At 36.8% G+C, this 22342-nt stretch overlaps 1 protein-coding gene across 2 annotated transcripts in view; it reads right to left on the reverse strand.

The window, feature by feature from the left end:
• The window catches only part of LOC125241849 (ras GTPase-activating protein raskol), a 217887-nt gene that overhangs the window by 146510 nt on the left and 49035 nt on the right, over positions 1-22342 (reverse strand). Inside the window, exon 2 of one of the 2 annotated variants that reach the window (XM_048150518.1) lies at positions 19795-20720. The exons of the other annotated variant lie outside the window; for it this stretch is intronic. Coding sequence (XP_048006475.1) covers positions 19795-20620 — 826 coding nt within the window. The 5' untranslated portion in view covers positions 20621-20720. The remainder of the gene's footprint in view (positions 1-19794; positions 20721-22342) is intronic. 2 annotated transcript variants of the gene reach the window in all.

Here is a 22342-nt window from a genome sequence, read left to right on the forward strand (position 1 = left end):
CTAGAGGCCCAGAGAGGCAGTAATGGAAACGGAAATTAAATGTTCAAAAATAATTTCAATGTTATAGAAGCACATATTTTGAAAGCTTTTCCATGCCACAAATAAAAATATATATGAAGTGGGGCGAACTTATGCTGATTGAAATATATTTTTACACGAGACGAAAGAGTTATTTTTATGTCATTTAATATAACTGCACAATTTACAAATTGTAGCACAGGTTCTCTGAAAATTGTTTCATTCCATTGAAAATATTACAAAGGAATAAAAATCCTGACTTTTTTTTTAATCTTTTTTCAATTTAATCATTCCTCGGCAAAGGCATATTAATCTCAAAAGCTTTACAGAATATACAGAATATTGTTTTAAAGCGTCCTTAATTTAATTTAATTATCGCCTGACTTGCGATATGTTGGACTTTAGACCATTTAGGCCATCACTGTCTATTTGAAGCTAATTTTAAGAACAATAAGCTCTCCTACTGCCGCTAGTTGGGAAGCAGTCCAAACTACTCCAAACAACGATGTAAGTAAAGTGGAACAATTGTTCAGCCAATGAGCGTTAATCTGTTAAACACTGGCTGGGACGTGTAAAACAGTGAGTCAGTGCTACAGATCACTAACCTAATAGATTAGTATATGCGACAACGCGCATTCAGGACGCGGTGCTTGAAGCTCAGGGGGCTAAGATAATTTCACGCAACGTCGTCGTCAGTTGAAGTTGTCTGTGTTTCGCTTTCGACAAAACTGCCTTCGTATGTTTTTATTTAATGGAGACTTGCACAGTCTACTGCTAACAGCCGCCGAGCTGCCAGTATATAATGGAGTTAGATGCAACTCATTCGTCCAACCCTTGACATAGATTTTTACTAGTATTTTATAAGTTATAGAGGTACAAGTGCTTCCCTAAAAGTGAAACAATTGTAAAGGGGAATGACACTTTGTCGACAATTATTGTATTTACTTAAACATAGAAGCTTACATTTTTTACTGATTTTCAGCAACTGTACGACATAACTCAATACTGTTGCTTCTAGATTAGGTACCGGCTCGTTCATCCGTTGCGTATGACAGCGAGAGCCAATTCTAAATTCAAATAAATCGAATGCCAGTCCTTGTACAACGTTAAACAAGGAGACGTTATTGGTGATGAGGAGTCGTCAGTATGCAATCTATGTTCCACGCACAACTTGACTGTTTGTTAAGGGCATTCGGCCCTAGAGCAAATTAAATTAACGCTCGATTGATACAAAGATAGCGTTCACTTTAACCCTAATTTAAAGGTTATTCAATCCAAGTAAGAAATGCGACGCCATGGTCGAAGCTTATTTGGAAATAGTTTATGTACAGTTTAAATTTAATTTATTTATTTATTAAGGAGACAAGCATGCACGGCATACACGGCATGAACATAAAGACTGCTTCAATATACGTGTCTCACGAAATATGAAAATCTGATGCCTATAATGCTCAACACGTCACAGGAACAGGGGGCCGATTTTTGAGTCTCACTGACACTAAAATACCGGTTGAAAACGGTGAATTGCCTATTATTTTCAGTGACAATTTTCTGAATTAGTACGCCGTGAGACTCAAAAATCGGCCCCCAGAAGCTTATACCCACTTGGGTTCTCTTCTAACTTGACAACAAGAGTATGTTGGTTTATTATTTGGTATATTCTGTTGGTATTGGGCAATATAAACTTTATATTGCCCAATACCAACAGAATATTCAAAAATCTCATCAAGTAGGTACTGCATTTTTAACGTTTTTGACAACTCGTACTTTGTACTTAAGCACAAACGCTACAGCTTTATAAGTTGTATGGCCGTAATTTAAGATCTTCTCAAGTACCATCTTCAGTAATCATAAAACTGTAATAACCTTCCAAGCAATCCAATTCAGGTCTTACGTTTAAAAAACTATGACCCATTCTCGAATAATCGCACGATTCAAGGAGGACCGCGTGGGAGGCACCGGTTTAACGTCAGACCGGCCTGTAACACGACAATGAACTTAACTATTACGAATAAACAAATGAACATCGCCATTCGCCAACCACCGACATGTTGCTATGCTGATTTATTTATAAACACTACTAGCTGTTGCTCGCAGCTTCGCTTGCGCTAAATTCGAAAAATATGGAATGCTCCGTACAAACTTCCCCCCTCCCCCCCCCCATTTTAGGAAATTCGGGGGTCGGAAAAAGATAAAAAGTAGCCTATATCACTCTCAAGCCCTTTAAATAACTATCTCTACTTAAAAAAAATACGTCAATTCGTCGCTCCGTTTTGCCGTGAAAAACGGACAAACAAACAGACACACACTTTCCCATTTATAATATTAGTATCGATTACATACACAGACATGAAAAAATACATAGACGGAAGGTTTTAAACAGGATCTAAATAACTTAATGTCAAGCCTGTACACTATCGTGAAGCATACCATAAAGGTACTGAAAGAGACACGGATGTCGGATATAGCTCGACTCGATCTTCAATCAGTTCTGTGGTATCGCTTTTTCTCTTCAACTTAACGAACATTTTTGTCGAGCAACTGGCTTGCGTATATTGTCGTATGGAGTGGTGTCGCGATAACGTCACATACCCGTCATCTAGGTGTTTCTACAATCTACGAGTATGGTGCCGATTTATTTATAAACACTACAGGTACTAAGCGCAGACAAGATGCATGTGTCTCAGTCATGTGTGCGATAAGCATTGGGGCGCAGGCGGGCAATGCAAGAAAACCAAAAACTATAACCTCAGATTATGGCTATTCACCTCCTAGTGAGTATTCTATTCTTTGCTATCCACGCATCTCTTCTTCTGTTTGCTGTTGGGCAACATTGAGCGTGAATGAGCAATTTTCTTAAATAAGTTCACTGATTTGAAGCAGTGTAAACGCATTTTCATCGAAGCGATAGATACAGACAAGTTACTATTATATTTGCATTGTGTGTTTTCCTTAGTAAACACATTTTTAATAATTTAGTGATGACTAGTTTTTATCTAGTGTACCAGAAAACCAGTTTTGCCATGGGAACCCTGTCTTTATTTGTGACGTTATCTGAGTAAAGGGACCTTATTGTCGATGGCGCTTACGGCGTTTTGGACGATGTTCGTATACAAATACGACGCCGCGGGACGTTAGCGCCACCGACAATAAGGTCCCTTTACATGTTTTTATGGTAGCACAACACCTTGTGCTACGCGAAGGTGCCTATGTTGGGTTTACTCTTTTTTCGCATTGCCTAATTAACAATGAAGATTTAAGATACAGATTACGCTCATTGCATTTAAAAATCACCCTTGAATTAAACTTTACCTTCAAGTCATATTACGTGAACCAGTATTTTACCTCACATCGTTTGTTGTATTGTGTTCGATACTTTGATTGTATACTGGGATAGATGATAACCTTAACCTTAAACATATACTACACGCGATTAGACTTCACTATAATTTTCAAACCCACGGCTATCACCAGTTTCATATTGATATATACGCGGGCGTATTCGTAGCTTATTTTTCATGCTTTACCTGTTTCCACAAAAAAAAAATCGCTCGTAGGTACTTTCATATTAGTGCGATAAAGATCAGTTATATCAGTTTGACACAACTAAAGCAATCGTAGTAGACTGCTATGTTTACGATAGAAATTTTAATTTTGAATATGATTCCTGCTTTATTGCTTGATATGCTTTATTGCTTATATGATTCCTTGCGAGGCCATATTTTTACTTACTTAAATAGTTATCTGAAGAAAGCTACTTTTCAGTCATTTAATATGTATTTATGTTATGGTGACGCATTGGCCTGAATATAAACTTTAATATATTTACAGCAAACCTTTGACAAACATCACGTAACAGATGATTGGTCGAAAATAAATGTATTTAAAGTAGGTAGGTACCTATGTGATCGATTCAGTTTCACAAATATTTAAATTATTTGCCTATATGAAACTGAATGAAATAAACGCAGTCATTGAATGAAACAAAAGCAATGAAAATATGTGCCGGATCTTCCTAATTGGACGTAATATAAATAATACCTAATAGTAGCCTTTTGAGCCTTTATAGCTTCCACTATGTAAGTAGGTATGTATCTAATTAAATGTCAACTGTAAATAACGTGACATAACTAAACCTTGGTATTCGTATAAATTTATAAGTGTTAAATATTCTTTTGTCCATAATGAATTAATGATTAAAGTGCTTTAGCGTTCGTTTTTACCATCTAAAGGTCTAACTAGTATACTATTCATATATGTAGAAGTAGAGTATTATAGATCGTATTAAAAAGCTAGATTAACATATGCGTACTAGTCGTAACTAGCAATTAACTACCGCTCGATTTAAAGAAAATGACGTATTGATGTATAAAAAAGGCCACAATTAAAAAAAAGATTAAAATTCTTGCTTCATTCTGCAAATTGCCTTTTGTCTAAACTTATTATGTTTTGACATTCTACAACAGCGTACTATTTTGTTGTAAAAAATCCGCAGTGTCACGGTTATATTATGTCCGTGGAAACGCGGTGGAAACGCAAAGGTCAGTTGTCCACCGCCATCAAAGGGCGTCGCCCCACTCGCTATGCCAGTAATTATACAGCATAACCAGCCGCAGCACATACATAAGCTCTAATTATATTACAACACCGTATATACACATGCATATGGATGGAGATGTCCACACATCTACTTGTGAGCCGTGAGAATGTTATATAAGTTGTTTGTTTTATCAGGCCACTATAATAGCCGTGATCGTAATATTATAGACAAGGCATGCTACGTTCGCCCACAGTAGTAGTTTTGTTTTAATTCACTAGATTAGGCTGACCGCTTGTGGGTGCAGCGTGCGAATTTCATCATCAGTCATTTTCTGAAGTAAAGAGAATCGAATCTGCATGAAAGATTTGCCTGAATCTGCATTTGCCCAAAGGTAACGTTATCCATATTAGGATTTTTTACAAGGCTATGTCTGTTTGTACTAGCAAAATACCCCCATAATACAGTGGGTCCTGTGAATAAGGGCTTAACTGAAAATGACTTGGTAGGTAGGTAGGTAAAAAGGGCACAAGTCCGAGGTGGGACTTGTACCCTTTTTCATCGTAATTTTGAGTTATGCCGTTATTCACAGGACCCACTGATAGTAATAGGAAATAAAACCAAATAGCAATGGTCGATTATCAAAAAAAAACTGAACGCAGAAAAATATAATAAAGATCAACATTATATGAATACATTGAACGTACTTAAACGAACTTGACTATCATAATTTGACTGATATTTAAATAACACTGAATAATACACTTAAATTATGTGTCCAGTGGTCCAGATAATGAAGTAATACAAGTAGGTAGCCATTTCGTTAAGTTCAATGCACTTTCTGTTGCTGGAATTGACTGGAACAATGATTAAGCTGCATGCATTCAGAGATTCCATTAGTAATGTCCGCAGCGTCAATTTAAATATACATAGGAGTGGTCTTATAACAAAAAAAGTAAATATTAAAATCTACCTATTATTCTTAGTGTCCTAATTTGAGTTGGGGGTGCAACTTTTCCCAAGCCTCCTTTATTTCTACTGTACCTAATACAGTGAGCTGCAAAATTATATGGAGAAATTATGAATGCATTCATTGATAAATTCGCCATGCACTATTGCAGCTGGTAGTACATAAGATTACAAAACTGACAATTACATACCTACTGTCCCAATCCCAACGTACCTAAAATAAACTCGACATGCCTCGAGCTGTAATGAGTTGAACTCCGAGTTCATTTCGTTTCATCTCTTATAGAAAACTATTTATAATATTTTTAAACATTACATTGCATTTTTACCGATGTTTTATTGGAAACGGTCGTCGTTGACACGAATGCAAGTGCAGTTATAGCATCTTTACTGCACATACTTTAATACGTACCAATAGCTATGCATACGCATAAGGTTGCTGACACTATTATAACCTTACCACAAAATTAAAATTCTGAAAAAACCCCCGACCGCGACATAGTAGACCGATTTTCATGAAACATGGCTAAGAACACTCCCGAGTCTCCCGACTAACTCAGCTTTCCGACAAAAAAAAACTAAATCTAAATCGGTTCATCCGTTCGGGAGCTACGATGCCACAGACAGACACACACACATACAGACAGACAGACAGACACGTCAAACTTATAACACCCCGTCGTTTTTGCGTCGGGGGTTAAAAAGGAGGTCGGTTTTACGATAGAGCACCGTACTACAAAACAGTTCTGGACCTTTGAATTTAACATAGAGGCAGTTACAAAGTCTGATCGTGCAATTAAACGTTTTAAAAAGTAATAGGTATGCATCAATTTTATCTTTTCCTTTAGCAAATACAGCGAAGCGGCTTCGTTAAATGTCAATATTTACCTAACGAGATCCGTAACGACATCGCGTAACAAGGTTCTGTAACATTTCCCAAGTAAAAAGCAGTTCCCTATTATCCGTTGTGTAACGAAACATTGACGTCGCGTCATATGCATTGTCAAGAAAATACTTTTCCCCTCACTAGCTCGGAAACACGTGTTTTGTCATTTAATACCAGCGGGTAAAAACGCATTTTATCCACTAGTGGGTAAAGTAATTTGACCTTGAATAAAGTCAAATTAACTGCTTTAAAATTGATAAAAGTAAGTGAATCTAGTAATTAAGATGATTTACCACCTGTGGAACTACTGGAAGCAGTGATAAACGCATTTTTCTCCGTAGTAGTTTCCTTGCTATAGTGAGGGGAAAAGTTTTGTGTTACACTCGGGTGCAAATGTATTTTACTTCTCGTGTGTTAAAAAACTCGCAAGTTCAGGATTCTATTCTCGAACCACTCGCTTCGCTCGTGGTTCAACTATAGAATCCTTCCACTTGCTCGTTTTTCAATTCCACACTCGGCGTTAAAATACAACTTTGCCCCCTTGTATAACAAATAACTATTATTACTTTCTCTATGGATGAGCTCGGTGATATTAGTACAAATAATGTCTTAGGAAATTGCCGAACACGATTTGCAGCTTGGTTTTCTTCGGACAGAAGGCGAAACGAAAATATCAGTGTTGAAACTATTTATATGCACGTTCTTCCACCAAGTTTGTTGTTACTTACATGTGCTGATGCTGATTCGCTATGTAGGACTTCATTACTGAAATAATTCCGCAGACATAGCTAAAGAATAGACTTCAAGTCTCTGACGAGCTGCTTGCCAACAGTATGGAATATAAACTTACTTTCAAACAGATCTTGTGAACAAAATTAAGATGATACAGGAGGGGTCAATTCGCCATACAAACACTCTCGACTATTTCCTCCCTGGTTTAAAAAAAAAAAAAAAAAATAATTTATTACCATAATTCACATGCAATACACGAACTAGGTAGGTACATTATATTTTCTATTTTAAACAAGTTACAATTAAGATAAACTTAAACATAATATTAATATACTATGATTAATTTATTAATTACTTTACATTACATTTGTTTATAACTTATCTAATTCGGTATAACATAAGCATGGCAATGGGTACCTACCAAACTCAGCATGTGCTGAACAGGTGTCCAGCGCTGATTTTCAGTTTGGCCCCTTTGTGGCGATCTATCGTTGGATTAAAATACAGGGCGCGCATTACAACTCTTTCATTTGTAAAATTGTTCCGTACGAGTGTTAATTAATTATGATTAGGTAGCTTGTGCTGTGTAGGTTTGTAGACGTATTACTAGTATGCAGAGATTATAAATTATAAAGCGGACTGTGTATGTAGGTACGTATGTATGTATGTAGGTATGTATGTATGTATGTATGCGTGTGTGTATGTATGTACGTATATAAGTATGCATATATATATATATATATATATATATATATATATATATATATATATATATATATATATATATATATATATATATATATATAATACATATACATAAGGGCTGCTTTAAATGTGTATGTTTTCTCTTTGCAGTTTAAGTAAATGTAGTTTGAGCATGTTTATGAATCTGTCCAAGGGCATTGGCTCCCGTATTGGTGGAGGCAGATCGTTCCAGATTTTTGCAGCTGCAAATTTAAAGCAACCCCTAAATGCCATGGTTCTGTATTTAGGGAGTATTAATTTAGTAATGTTCGCACTTCTAATTGGCTTTGTGCGGCCATCCTTCACCCATTTTAATTCTTCGTAAAGATATAACGGTTTTCTAAATTCTATTACCTTACGGATGGTAAAACCCAGATGTAAAACCCTTCTGTTATTCATATTTAGAAGCCCCTTCTCGTTCAAGTATGGTGTGATATGCGCTCGCCTCGGGATATTGTAGCAAAAACGCACACATGAGTTTTGCACTCGTTGAATTGCTTTTTTGTTTTCTCTAGAAGCCTAGGACCATAGACGATATCGCAATAATTAAAATGTGAGAGAACCAATGATTCCACCAGAATTTCCCTAATGTTTTCGGAGATATATTTTCGAATAGGATACAGTGTTTTTAACTTGTAATAAGCATTTCGGATCTTTGTGTTAATATATTCCTCGAATCGCAATTCACCATCCAGTATCAAACCGAGGTTCTTCGCAATATCGACCATTGATATATAATCATTTCCTAAACGCAATGTTGGACTTTGTTCTATAATCTTTTCTCTCTGCGTTTTGCTGCCAATTATTATAAATTGTGATTTTGACGGGTTCAGCACTAGATTATTATTGGATGACCATTCCGCTATAATCTCCAGGTCCTGATTAATTCTATGTTTGGCGAGCTCAACTTCGTGCGGTGCAAAGGAATGATATAGCTGTGTGTCGTCCGCATAGAGGTGGACTTTGCTGTGCCGTAAACATTTAATTAAATCCGCTGTGTACATAATGTACAGTATCGGACTCAAAATTGAGCCCTGTGGTGTGCCTCGACTGACGTATTTGACCTCTGATTTAGCCAGTGACCCGTGGGGCGTCTGTACCTCAACATATTGTTGCCGACTGGTTAGAAACGATTGAAACCACTTTCTCGATGACTCCGTTATACCGTAGTAGTAGGCCATTTTTGACAACAAAAGTGAGGGATTGAGGCAGTCGAATGCGCGAGAAAAATCTAACAGAACAAGTATCGTGCCCATTCCCTGATCTGACGCTGTCATTATGTCGCTTGTAACTTTTGCAAGGGCAGTCGCCGTGCCATGACTACGTGCCATGAATCCGGATTGCACAGCAGGCAACAATTTATTTTTTTCCAGATAGTCAGCTGATTACATACGACCTTCTCCACAATTTTTGAAGATGAACAATGATTTTTTCAACACAGATTATTATTATTTTTATCTGTATCCAACAGTTTTTGATTTTTTTTATTCTTATTTTTAAAGACGCTAGAGCCCATCAAAGATGGCCTTATATGGTGCAAAAAAGGTGTGGTATTCAAAATTGGTAACAATTAGCCAAAAACAGTAAACGATCCGACACAGATTATTTCATTGTTATTCAGTTCTCAAATTTCGTTACGATTGATTATGTTTTGAAGGAGGAAACAGTCGGGAGCGGAACCTCGATTTTAAAGATGTTTTCGCAATATGTTTTAACTAACTGAGTTGTTCTGAATGGACATTTTTTTTTTTCAATAAACCTAGTTAATAATACTAGTATATTTAACTAAAATTCCCAAATTGAAAGGGCATTCCATTTTAGCATTTTCGCTCCTGTAGCGTCTTAACACCATAGCGACAAAATAGCAACAAAATATTTACCGTGAATGTTACTTGCCACTAATTAAATAATATACGTGAACAACCATACATAAAGGCGATTATAAATTAAAGCCAGCTAGCTTTAAAAGCAGTACGCAGTCAAGCTGCATTGTACGTTATAAGTCCCTCAATGTTTACCATTCATAAACGAGCTTGCACAGAACGAACAAAGGGGAATAAAGGTCACTTCCTTTGCTAGAGCGCGCCCATTCAATGTCTTATGAAAAGAAATCAATTAATAAATAAGTCGTGAATGCACTATTCACTGTGACACTCGATCGACGTGACTCGAGCCGAGAAACCCTAGGCTGACACAGTTTTCAACGGTACTTACAGCCTTCGTAAGGCTAGCTGACTACGCTCAACTTAGAGAGCAACCTATATACGTAGAAAGCATCGTTTGTTTTTAATAATATTCTGCTCCATTTACTCGTATCCGCCGGTATGGCGATATGTAATCTACTTCTATTCTTCAAGACGTGAAGCCCGATTTTGATTATAATTTCTAATTCTCTAGAGTAGGTAAGGCTAACACACGGCCTTACAAAAAACTCGATAAAAATTCAAAATCTGTATTTAGGATAAGTACAAATTCTATTTTAAGTGATTTATGATTTTTCTTTTCGCTGACATTTTTTCTTTGGTCAGGTTAGATTAGCACGTCTTGTCATTCATAATTAAAAAATCCGTAAATACAAAATTCCTAAATAATCAAACTTGTATGTGAGACTACAAAGCGCTATCCCTACGAACGAAACTAAAAGCAATAAGGAACACAAAGGAGAAGTTAATCCCTTCTGTAGTCAACGAGTACCTAAGGAACATTCGTACATTGTATTTGAAAATATGTGTCGAAGAGACTACATTCGCTCAAGTATGTCTCGGAGTTTGCCCCTTAAAGAGGCTTGGCCTCGTTTGTAACGAACATTGCCAAACAGGTTTGCATCTCCCGCAACCCGACTACACTGACGTCACCTCCTGATTATGATCGAGTTTAATCAAGTGTTCACGCAATTTCACATGCGTTCACCATAGCAAGATTAATCCACAGTGAAAAGCTTTCCCTTACATTTGACTATATTTACAACATGATAGGACAAGTGCAACAATATGACGAAAACTAATGAGTAGAAACTTAGGGCATATTTACACGGCCCGCGTATTCGCCTACAATTTCATTGGCATTGCGGACTGTTGAGTTTAGATACTTTCAGCACACCAATCAAATACCGCAAAACGTAATGTACTTATTGAAACTCGCATACGAATTCTCGCATCGTGTAAATAGGCCCGTATTTTTATTTCTTAGTAAAGGAAGAAATTGTGATAATCATGTTTGACGGCGTGTCTGACTGTCTGTGTATCTAAATGGTATTAAATAACTAAAAGTCATGGTCGCGATCCGGATCGCGTGAACGCATGCAGTTAAAAATGTCAACCGCTTTTAATTGACTTGGCTTGTGATTACAATATATATAGAGAGCAATAACGCGAGAGGAATGTTTACTTTTTCACTTAACATCATTTAATATTCATTCGGTTACGACACGACATGGTCTGATATTTTTCTGTTATAGGATATTATTTGCCCTTGCGTATTTTTTTAAAACTATTGGATATTAAAATGTTCTTCCAAATGTGTCACCAAATAGTAAGGCTACGTTTACACGGTGCTAAGTCCATTCGAATTTTTCCCTCATGCAAGCGGCAATCCGTCCTCCATCATGATCATGACCTTCTCCAAAGACGTCACAAATACAACGTATGTATACGAGAAACCAGTGTGTCCGTATGAACGAATCAACGTAAAAATACTCGTAAGCGCCACTGGGCATCGCATTCGATAAAGTCGTTGTGAGAATCTCTTATCTTCGGTGGCCAGACCCTACGGTATACGGTAAAAAATATGTCTATGTGTATGTGTTCAATAATATATACCGTATACGGGAAAAATTGCCCCATGTGAACGTAGCCTTACACTACGCTGCGTGCGAATGTATGTATACGTACAAAGCTTTTCGGAATGTCTCAAACTCAGGTTGCTTTGTATTTGGTATCCTTACAGGTGCGGCGGAGAATGGCAAACTCTGATACATTCCGGTCTACGTTCATGGAAAATAACTAATGTCCAACAAAAGCTAGGATAATGTTTATGCTGAAGTTCGATTCCGCAAAAAACTATTCGGTATTTAATTTTCTCATTGTTCCGAAGGAATATCTAGCTTTAACCTTGATTAAGTTTTATTTTAGGTATTATTTACAATGCTAAAGATGCAAAGACTTGTTAACTTGGACAAAACATTACACATTTACAAATACTTATTACTTTATTATTGATTGATTTACGCAACGTTCAACTAATGAATATTGAGAGATTAATAAAGTTTTAATTTACGGTATACGATGACCGATTCATATCAACAACGATTTGCATCTAATTAATAAAGGTCAAAATGATTGCAGATTTAATGTGTTAATCAATAAGCAAAGAGCCGGGCACCAATGCAGTGGCCCATAAGCAAAGGTTAATTCACACTAAAGGTCTCAAGAAAACTCGACATTGTGCAACTATCATTTACCGAAATTTCAGTTGCATAATTAAATTAAACCAGTCGGCGTATTATGCTTCCAATTTTATCACTTATCTATGTGGATAAAGGATCCGTCACGCTCACGCTTTGGCAAGTATGTCAGTGTGAAAGTGACAGATGTCTTATCCACGTGGGTAAGTGATAAAATTGGAAGCATAGTACGCCGGCAGTACATGATAATAACATTAATAAATTAATAACCATTCGCTATTAACATCCGTCCGTAATTTGTAACTTTGATAAAACTTATGCACTCTTTTAGCAACTTTTTGTCCCTGAAAGTATGTTTCAAATGAAAATACCTACGCCAAATAAAATTTGTCGGTATCAGAGTGATACAAAAAAGAGCTCTCATTGACTAGAGATTTGAATCATACGAAGCGTGTAATATTAGAGACGATGATTTGGCACTTAAAGCTGTGAGAAACCGCGATAAATCATTATTCATAAATGTAATTTAACCTCTACCTCTTTACATATTTAAGCTCTGAAGTTGCTCATTCAAGTTTGGGATTTCTCATAAAGTAAATGAATATTTTACATATATTGCTATGCTTAATTCCAATAAGTACAATATTAATAACGCTACAATTTAAGTGAAAATTGGAGTTTTAAACGAATTTTCCAAAGTATCTACTTACACTTAAAGTTCGTTTAGCCATATACATAAAATATAATAGCATTATATTATAAAAGTGGTCTAGGTTAAATTTTCTTCTAAGATTGAAAATAACTTGGGCATGCAGTCATTCAATAGAGGTAAAAAACCGGCCAAGAGCGTGTCGGGCCACGCTCAGTGTAGGGTTCCGTAGTTTTCCGTATTTTTCTCAAAAACTACTGAACCTATCAAGTTCCAAACAATTTTCCTAGAAGGTCTTTATAAAGTTCTACTTTTGTGATTTTTTTCATATTTTTTAAACATATGGTTCAAAAGTTAGAGGGGGGGGGACGCACTTTTTTTTCCTTTAGGAGCGATTATTTCCGAAAATATAAATATTATCAAAAAACGATCTTAGCAAACCCTTATTCATTTTTAAATACCTATCCAACAATATATCACACGTTAGGGTTGGAATGAAAAAAAATTTCAGCCTCCACTTTACATGTAGGGGGGGTACCCTAATAAAACATTTTTTTCCATTTTTTATTTTTGCACTTTGTCGGCGTGATTCATATACATATTGGTACCAAATTTCAGCTTTCTAGTGCTAACGGTTACTGAGATTATCCGCGGACGGACGGACGGACGGACGGACGGACGGACGGACGGACAGACAGACATGGCGAAACTATAAGGGTTCCTAGTTGACTACGGAACCCTAAAAAAGAATGGCAAGATAAATACATAATAAACGTAACTATCAAACTGTCAAGAGAATGCTGTAATAATATTATGTTCTTGGCTTAGGTACCTATAAATCAAATCTTTACCTCGCAAGGAATACGTCTCCGCCCATTTAATATTACAGAATCACGATTGTTACATCAAAAACTAATCAACCTGCTAGCCCAATATTGCTCTACTGGTTACCGGCATTCCGTAACCAAAAAACCGGCCAGGAGCGTGTCGGGCCACGCTCAGTGTAGGGTTCCGTAGTTTTCCGTATTTTTCTCAAAAACTACTGAACCTATCAAGTTCAAAACAATTTTCCTAGAAAGTGTTTATAAAGTTCTACTTTTGTGATTTTTTTCATATTTTTTAAACATATGGTTCAAAAGTTAGAGGGGGGGGGGACGCACTTTTTTTTCCTTTAGGAGCGATTATTTCCGAAAATATTAATATTATCAAAAAACTATTTTAGGAAACCCTTATTCATTTTTCAATACCTATCCAACAATATATCACACTTTGGGGTTGGAATGAAAAAAAATATCAGCCCCCACTTTACATGTAGGGGGGGGGGGTACCCCAATAAAACATTTTTTTCCACTTTTTATTTCTGCACTTTGTTGGCGTGATTGATATACATATTGGTACCAAATTTCAGCTTTCTAGTGCTAACGGTTACTGAGATTATCCGCGGACGGACGGACGGACGGACGGACGGACGGACGGACGGACGGACGGACGGACGGACGGACGGACGGACGGACGGACAGACAGACATGGCGAAACTATAAGGGTTCCTAGTTGACTACGGAACCCTAAAAACGGTTAACTAAACACTGTGTACGTTCAAATTTTACTTGAGCATAAGCTTAGTGACTGTTTTTGTATGTACAATGCCTATAACACCATGCTGAACATTGTTTTACATACTTACACGCTAACACGTCATGTAAATGTTCGACAAATAAAGTGTATGCAAAGGAATACACATATAATTTTTTAATACAGTTGCTCAAAAAGTGCCCGTTTTTTTGGCTGTTTAGCGTGCGAGAAGTTGGTTTTTATGCACTCGTGCGTAAAAAGTATGCGTTCCATTTTACGACTACATATTACCGAGCTATTTTAATATTAGTATATTTTACTGAGACATAATAAAACTATAAACATACTATTAAGTGATTAATGTTTAAAACATTGATATTTCATATGTAATGGTTTATTTTAAGTCATACTAAACATACTTTTTAAAATGGTTTATACTTTGAAAAAGTGGCTCATAATGAGTCGTGTAAACAGAACGTGAAATGGAACGAAACGCGTCGTCTGTCATTTAAAGTAGTGGCGTCTTACCAATGTTACTAACTTAATGCAAGCACGTTTAAAAACCTTAATATGTTATGTTATTTGCAATACTTCGAGGCATAAATGGTCGATTGAATTAAAATGTAGGTATATATTAAACAATCGTCCCAAATCGTAAATGTTTATGTTTTTATGGCACACAATGAAATAAATAAATTCTGTTGGATGGATAGCAAAATCGAAAATATGAACGCAAGTTTAAAAGCTTCAAAGATAGGTACGTCAATGTCAATGCGAAAATTGGGAGTTCGGATTGTTTATCGTTTTATTTCGTTGTAGTAGTGTTTTTACGCAACTGTATTAAAAAACGTCGTTCGTCACACGTGCGAGAATGTCATTCTTCACTCGTCTCGAGTTTTGCCACTCGCGTACGGGACTCGTGCGGTAATGACATACTTCTCGCACTTATAACGAAATGAACTATTATACTACTTTACTAAGCAAATTAATATTGCAGCAAAATTGACCTTTTATCAACAAGAGTCACCACACAAAGCAGTCTATAATAGTAGCAATTTAAGTAGGCCCATGACTTGTAACATAACACTCGTATGCGAAGAGAAATGTGGCTCTGCGACCACGCGACGGAACCACTCGGACATTGTGGACAGCTAACGGCAAACCCACTTTTAACACGAGTATCTCATGTAGCCTACCTATAATAGATACACAGAATACTGGTGGAAGAGTTTACAAAAGGATGAACTCAAAAGCATAGCTAATAAACTTTGTAAATGAACGAATGTGTCGATCATAGCTTCCAATATTTTGTAGCTTTTGTGGATACAACATTTGTAATTAAAATTTTGAAAAAAACCTCCGACATAGAGGACCGATTTTCATGAAACATGGCAAAGAACACTATCGATTCAGCTTTCAAACAAAAAAAAACTAAATCTAAATTGGTTCATCCGTTCAGGAGCTACGATGTCACAGACAGACACACTCACAGACAGACAAGCAAACAGACAGACAGACAAACACGTCAAACTTTTAACACCCCGTCGTTTTTGCGTCGGGGGTTAAAAATGACTTTCGTTCAAACCCATCGTAGAGCAAATTTATAAAGGTCACTAGCGTAAGATAGTATTAATATTAGAATTTCATAAAAGTTATAAATTCCAAGTCCACACATTTATTCATTATATATACCTAACCATTTAATCGTATATTCATAACGTAACCTTGATTTAAATATGTAAAACAAGCTACCACCAGGACCACACCTAATGCCTTAATACAATTTTGCTATCCGCAATCAATGAAAACACACTAACAACTACTAAGTATTTCAATATATGTCATTAGTCATTAATGCATTATGTATGTAGTTTTACAACATGCATGCATTTCGACATGAGTGTCGAAGGTTAGGTACTCCATTAGATCAGAATGAAAAATTGACAAAATTATTCTCAATCATGAACCTATCCATTTCACAACCCAGCGTCACGTTCATCGTGGGCACCGAACAATAGAGCCTGGCCAGTGGAAAAAAATACTCGATAAACATATTCGTCGAATGAAATAAACATTATAACCGGTTGAATCGACTTATCCAAGCCTTCGCGGTGGCAAAACATACCCAGAATCCAGGTTATTGACTTGCATTGTCTTTGTACAGTGACAACTCGCTTCCAACAGATCAAACAAAAATGCCAACGGCCTTGTGGGCCACTTAATAAATCTGTAAAAGTATGGCGATGTATAATAAGACTATTAAGCTCGACTTGAACAGGAACGGCAAACAATTACAGTCCATTCTCTATCAATAAGTTTGCTTAACAGAAATAAACCTTGAAAGCGGACAAAATAAATCGTGTGCCGAAATGCACTGTTCTTATCATTTATCTTGGTGGTTATACAGAACTAGAATGGTACAAACCCGAAAAACAAACAACGGATATATCAGCAATCTAAAATTAGTGGTTCAAGACTGATTATAAGGTAAGTAGTTAGTTACAGTTACAAGTTTTGTAGGTGGAATTCGACAGAGTAATTTAAAACAATGTGATTGCAAAAAATATTACTAAACACAACTGTACCTGTCCTGATCCCATGTAACAAAGAGACAATCAGTACCTACAGCTACTCTATGTACTTATATCGTCACTACTTTTAAAAAACCTTGTATCTTCGTCTGTCAATGAAAAGAAAATTGTAGTAAATATGTATGGAATGCATATAGACTTACTGCGTTTTAACTTTGAGGAACAGCGTGAGATACGAGATTTTTTAAAAGTAGTGACGATATGTATAATTTAAACAAACTTAAATAGATACCAATAAGCAAATCAATGACTATGAAAGATGTTTCAAAATCTAACCCAGAACGGTGAAAACGCGATAGGTAAGTATCTAAAAATCGTATCGACATACACACATGAAATTGTGGACGAAGGGTACAGTATATTATATTTACTAATTAAGTTTGTATACAATACTTTGTAATTTTTATAAGACTAATGTACTGATGCATCATTGCTTCTCCTTTTGTTACGTCGAGTTAGTTACTTCTAAGTAGTTATAACAAAGTATAGCACTAAGGGTTCCTATGTTATAATAACACCTAGCAATTGAACAAAACATTCCTCCTCTTGCTCCATCCAAGTACTGAATAGCAAGTGTTAGATGCATATGCAATCATCCTGTAAGGCAAACGGTTGTCCGTAGGAAGGCAGCACACACTTGTTAGAAAGTATAATCATGCGATTGTATCTCTATTGGACAAGGATGCAGTCATAGTCATCCTAGAATTGTAAAAGGTAGGTATTAAAGAAAAAAAAACTGTTATCTTTGTGAAACAATAATTAAGGTAAAAATACCCATTTAACAGGTTATTTTATAGTTGCTTTGATTGGAATAGCGAAGCAGGTTAGACAGGAGTGACAACATTCCGCGTAACGTCGAGCTTGACCGACGTACGATGGTGTTTTGTGAAGAACTGCAGGAAATAAAGAAGAGACTCATGAATAATTTAAGACGAGTGCTTCTTTTTGCAAATGTACAAGTAAGAATTGGCTTTTATTACTTGTGACTCTTGAAGGAACTAATCTCTTCTTCTATATGGTGAGTTGTCCGTAATCTAGTAATTTGACTTTACAGTTTGATTATTGGACATTGGTGCTACGTCTATTTATTATCCGCATTAAAGAATATAGACCAAGACAAGAATGGAAACACTCTGTGAAGTACGTACATATTCGAACTACTTTGAATAAATTACTCTTACTGAAATGTATCCAATGACCGTGGGTACAAGACATAACTCTCATCAGTCAAGAATAACATCGGTCCAAACAAATATGATCGTGTGCAGCATACATACCATGTTTTGCCGTCCGACACGTTTCCGGCTAAGAGACCAAACATGGTCCACATAACAATGTTATTTAAAGCGAACGAAGAAAAGACATACTTCAGAAATGATTGTTCGGGCGCGTTGTGTGAGGACCAACAAAACATCGTAAAATATTAAACATGGACCTGGCCCTGAAACTTTCCAGGCAACTAGGTATAATACCTGAGCGTAGCTTTTAAGATTAGACTTTGGTATTTACCGTAAACTGGGGTTACTTTGATTCATGGGGTAAAATTGTTCATCGATTTTTAAACTGCTAAGAATTCGAAGATGAGTTAAAGAGAATTCATTTCAAATATTTCCACCGGCTTTTCCATTGCGTGGGAACGAAGCATCCCGATCTTGAACTTTTCGCGAAATATAAATCCAATAATAAACCCAAGGGAGGCGGCGTGACCGATCGCCCCTGTATATATACATATATGATTCCTACCCATATCTAAATCTATACTTAGATTAATTAGGTATACGCAAACATAATGCTGTGTAATAAAACTAAATACAAGGATTGTATTGTAGTACGGTTACTGATTCATGATCCATGGCTTATGCTTAAATGCCTTAAATACAATTGAGTGGCATGAATCTGTCACGACTTGATGTTAATCCCATAGGCTTGATAGAGATAGTTAAAAAAACGCCGCATTCGTAATCAAGTAACGGGATTCTGTTTAATGTAGACGGACGAGTACATACATTCATCTGCTGTACATATTTGTTTTACGTTGTACATGTATCAGCTTTATCTGCTCCCGCGCTACAATTTACATACGATCCAACAATCGTAATCTATCTCTACCGGTAATTAGAAACTTGCGAATGTAACGGTGTATGTGTTTGTAGAGCACCTAAACTTAAAAAAACTGATGCTACCATCTCTTCTAATTAGAAAACCAAACTTCATACCCGGGTAAAAAAAAACTTTATAGAAGGCCCTTATAAAATCGAGTTCATATCGAGTTCATTTCTTCATTTATGGTGATTTGATTTTCTATGTAGGTATGTAATTTAACTACTTAGTAATCTCAGTATTGTAATTTAATTTCTTTAGTTAATAGCAAATCAGAAGATTTGATACTATACCTACGTTATGCAGAATAATTCGAACTTACGAGTGCCCCATTTGTGGTTTACTTGGACATTCCAATAAGAGCTATTACTTGCGGGTGACAATGCCTACTTGTGATTGATGCGATAGTAATTTCCTGAACACCGTTGTTTGTATCGAATACGAGTTTGATTGAAGCAGACCACACGGCGCGGTCGAGTGTACTCCGCCGAGCGGTTCTTCGTGCTCCTAATCACTATAATTGAACGTTATCACAATGTCTGTTCCGGGATTCATGCGCTTAAACACAAATAAATTAGTCTAGAAGGCACTTACCGTTGCTAGTGTGCGGAAGCGCGTACAGTACTCCACAGAGCGCACTCGGTATCGGTGCGCTTTTAAGTACCGGAGGGTCATTTTCGTAATCGAGGCAGTCGGTTGCCGCCGGTTCGAAAAGAGCTAGATCGAGTCCATCCATGTCGCTGCGAACTGAAACCTTATCTTCCTCCACCTCACGATCACAAAAGCTTTCAGGCGACTCCACATCTTTAGGGCTGCGACTGCAAACTTCGTCACTGAGTGGGTCGCAACAACATGTGTCGGAAAATGGCTCAAAATCCCGGCAGTCAAATTCACATCGCTCAAAGCTGTCACAAGTGCAGGACGATAATGCATCGGAATCCGACCCTTCGACCACAAACAAATCATTGCCTTCTACATCTTCTGTTTTTGAAGCTGTCCTTGCCGACACATAAAACACACTGGAAGTGTATGGCACTTTTTGCACCTGCAGTGTCACCTTTCCGTCTGTTAATATTTCTCCAGTATATGTGTCGTCTACATCTTTAGTTACGCCTTCTAACTGCGGTCGACAGTCTTCATAATGGGCAAAGCTCGAAGTGTCGGTGAGATTAGAGGAACGGTCCACGGAGTAGGCGTCTGCGTACGGGTCGCCAGCATCGCTCTGCCGGGTTTGTAAGCGTTGAGGAGTTTGATGGGAACGAGCTCCGAGGAATATAGTGGTGTAGGGGCATGTGTGGGCGGGTCGAGTGCGATCAGCGCGCCGCGGGTAACTGGCCGCGAGAGGGTCCCGCGGCGGCGTTTCCTTCGCGTCTATGTACGCTTCGTTCGCCGACAGCACGTTGTAACGCCAATCCGGCATTATTGATCACCATCACTCCTACTTTGGGTTATAAACTGACCATCTTGCGGTCACATGATACCTTAATTATGGAATGCGTGCAAAAGTTTCATTGTTCTCACTGAATAACGGAATAACTTAACTACGACCGACGTCCGCAACTGTTCAAACAAGCGTTACTTAAGTGATGCAAGTTATGTGGGTCACTAGATATATCGACTGCAATGAGTACACACCTACTTTTATTTGCATAAACATTAAATTACTATAGTGTATATAATACGGGCATTATTTAATATACCTATAGGTAATACTTAAATCGCTCGCGTGTGTTTACTTAGTAATTATATTAATTAGTAATAAACAGAAATGCTTTCAGCAGCATGAAATGATAATGGGATTTTCAGATGTACATTTTAATACAGGTCAATTATTAATATTACTGGATAATGTTTTAATATTGCAAGAGTACCCATCAGAGCACTAAGCTTTCTTAGGAACTTCGACAATGTTTCCAGCTATGACTCATACATAAATAAGAAGGAAATATTTATTTACCCTTGCTTATTTTGTCTGTGTATATGTAACCCATGCTTATTTACCACTTACGTAGCTCTAAATAAAACATAAGAAATAATAAAAAATACTAATTAAGCAAGTCTTTTATGTTTAGTGATGTAGTGTCAGTGTCTAGGCCTGCCTTGGTGCCGTCACATGTACATACCGTGGAGAAATGATCCTCTGATGCGAGGGTTTACATACATAGTTAAGGTAATATTTATAGTTCTAATCTGTTTTCTACCTAATAGATGCTTCCGTTAGAATAAGAAATGCATTACGTAGGTGAGTATGTGGGTTGTTTCTAAAGCCGAAATAGATGTAGAATTGTGAAACTCGTACTAATGTTTTTGATTGTGTAAATGTATCTCCCAAACTTAATCATTAAACGTAGGTAACTCATACCACGTGGTTGCCAGACCTGCCATTCCATTCAAAATCTTTCCGGTATAAATAAACCTAAATCACGGAATGAGCTTTTTGGTCATTTTCTTAATTTAACTTAAAATAACAGTATCTTATGTTATTAATATTATGCGTGTTACTAATATTATTGTAATAAAATACAAAAGAGACCTTTATCCAATTAAGCTTATATGTACACAAATAGATAAAAATACAAAAACAAAAAAAAATACAAAAAACAAAAACTTAATTTCTGGCCGGGATTCGAAACCCTGACACCTACGATCTATCTGCGTACATTAGACCGACCTCGTACGACTGAGCTAAGCGGAATCGTTGCGCGCGCGGCGAAATTAAGGACCATATTTTATGTTTACAAACGCGAAAGAAAAACTCATGAAAACTCGAAAATTCGCGTTTTCCGGGATCTAAGGCTACGCTAGATCGATTTTTCACCCCCGAAAACCCCCACATAACAAATTTCAGCGAAATCGTTAGAGCGGTTTCCGAGATCGTCGGTATATATAAATAAATAAATAAATAAATAAATAAATATACAAGAATTGCTCGTTTAAAAGTATAAGATAACGAACGAAAAACGTAAGTCACCGATACGCAAGGTGCAACGTAAATTGCGCGGAACGCGGTAGCGCAGTGCAATCCTGCGTGTGGTGCGTGCGTGAGAAAAAACTTGCGAATGACAATAATGTTTGCAGTTTTGAAAAGATACAACATTGTCGCTTGACCTTTGGTAGACATGTTTAGGAGCAGAGCTGTTTC

This window comes from Leguminivora glycinivorella, chromosome Z (genome assembly GCF_023078275.1).
Source record: "Leguminivora glycinivorella isolate SPB_JAAS2020 chromosome Z, LegGlyc_1.1, whole genome shotgun sequence".
Taxonomy (NCBI): Eukaryota; Metazoa; Arthropoda; class Insecta; order Lepidoptera; family Tortricidae; genus Leguminivora; species Leguminivora glycinivorella.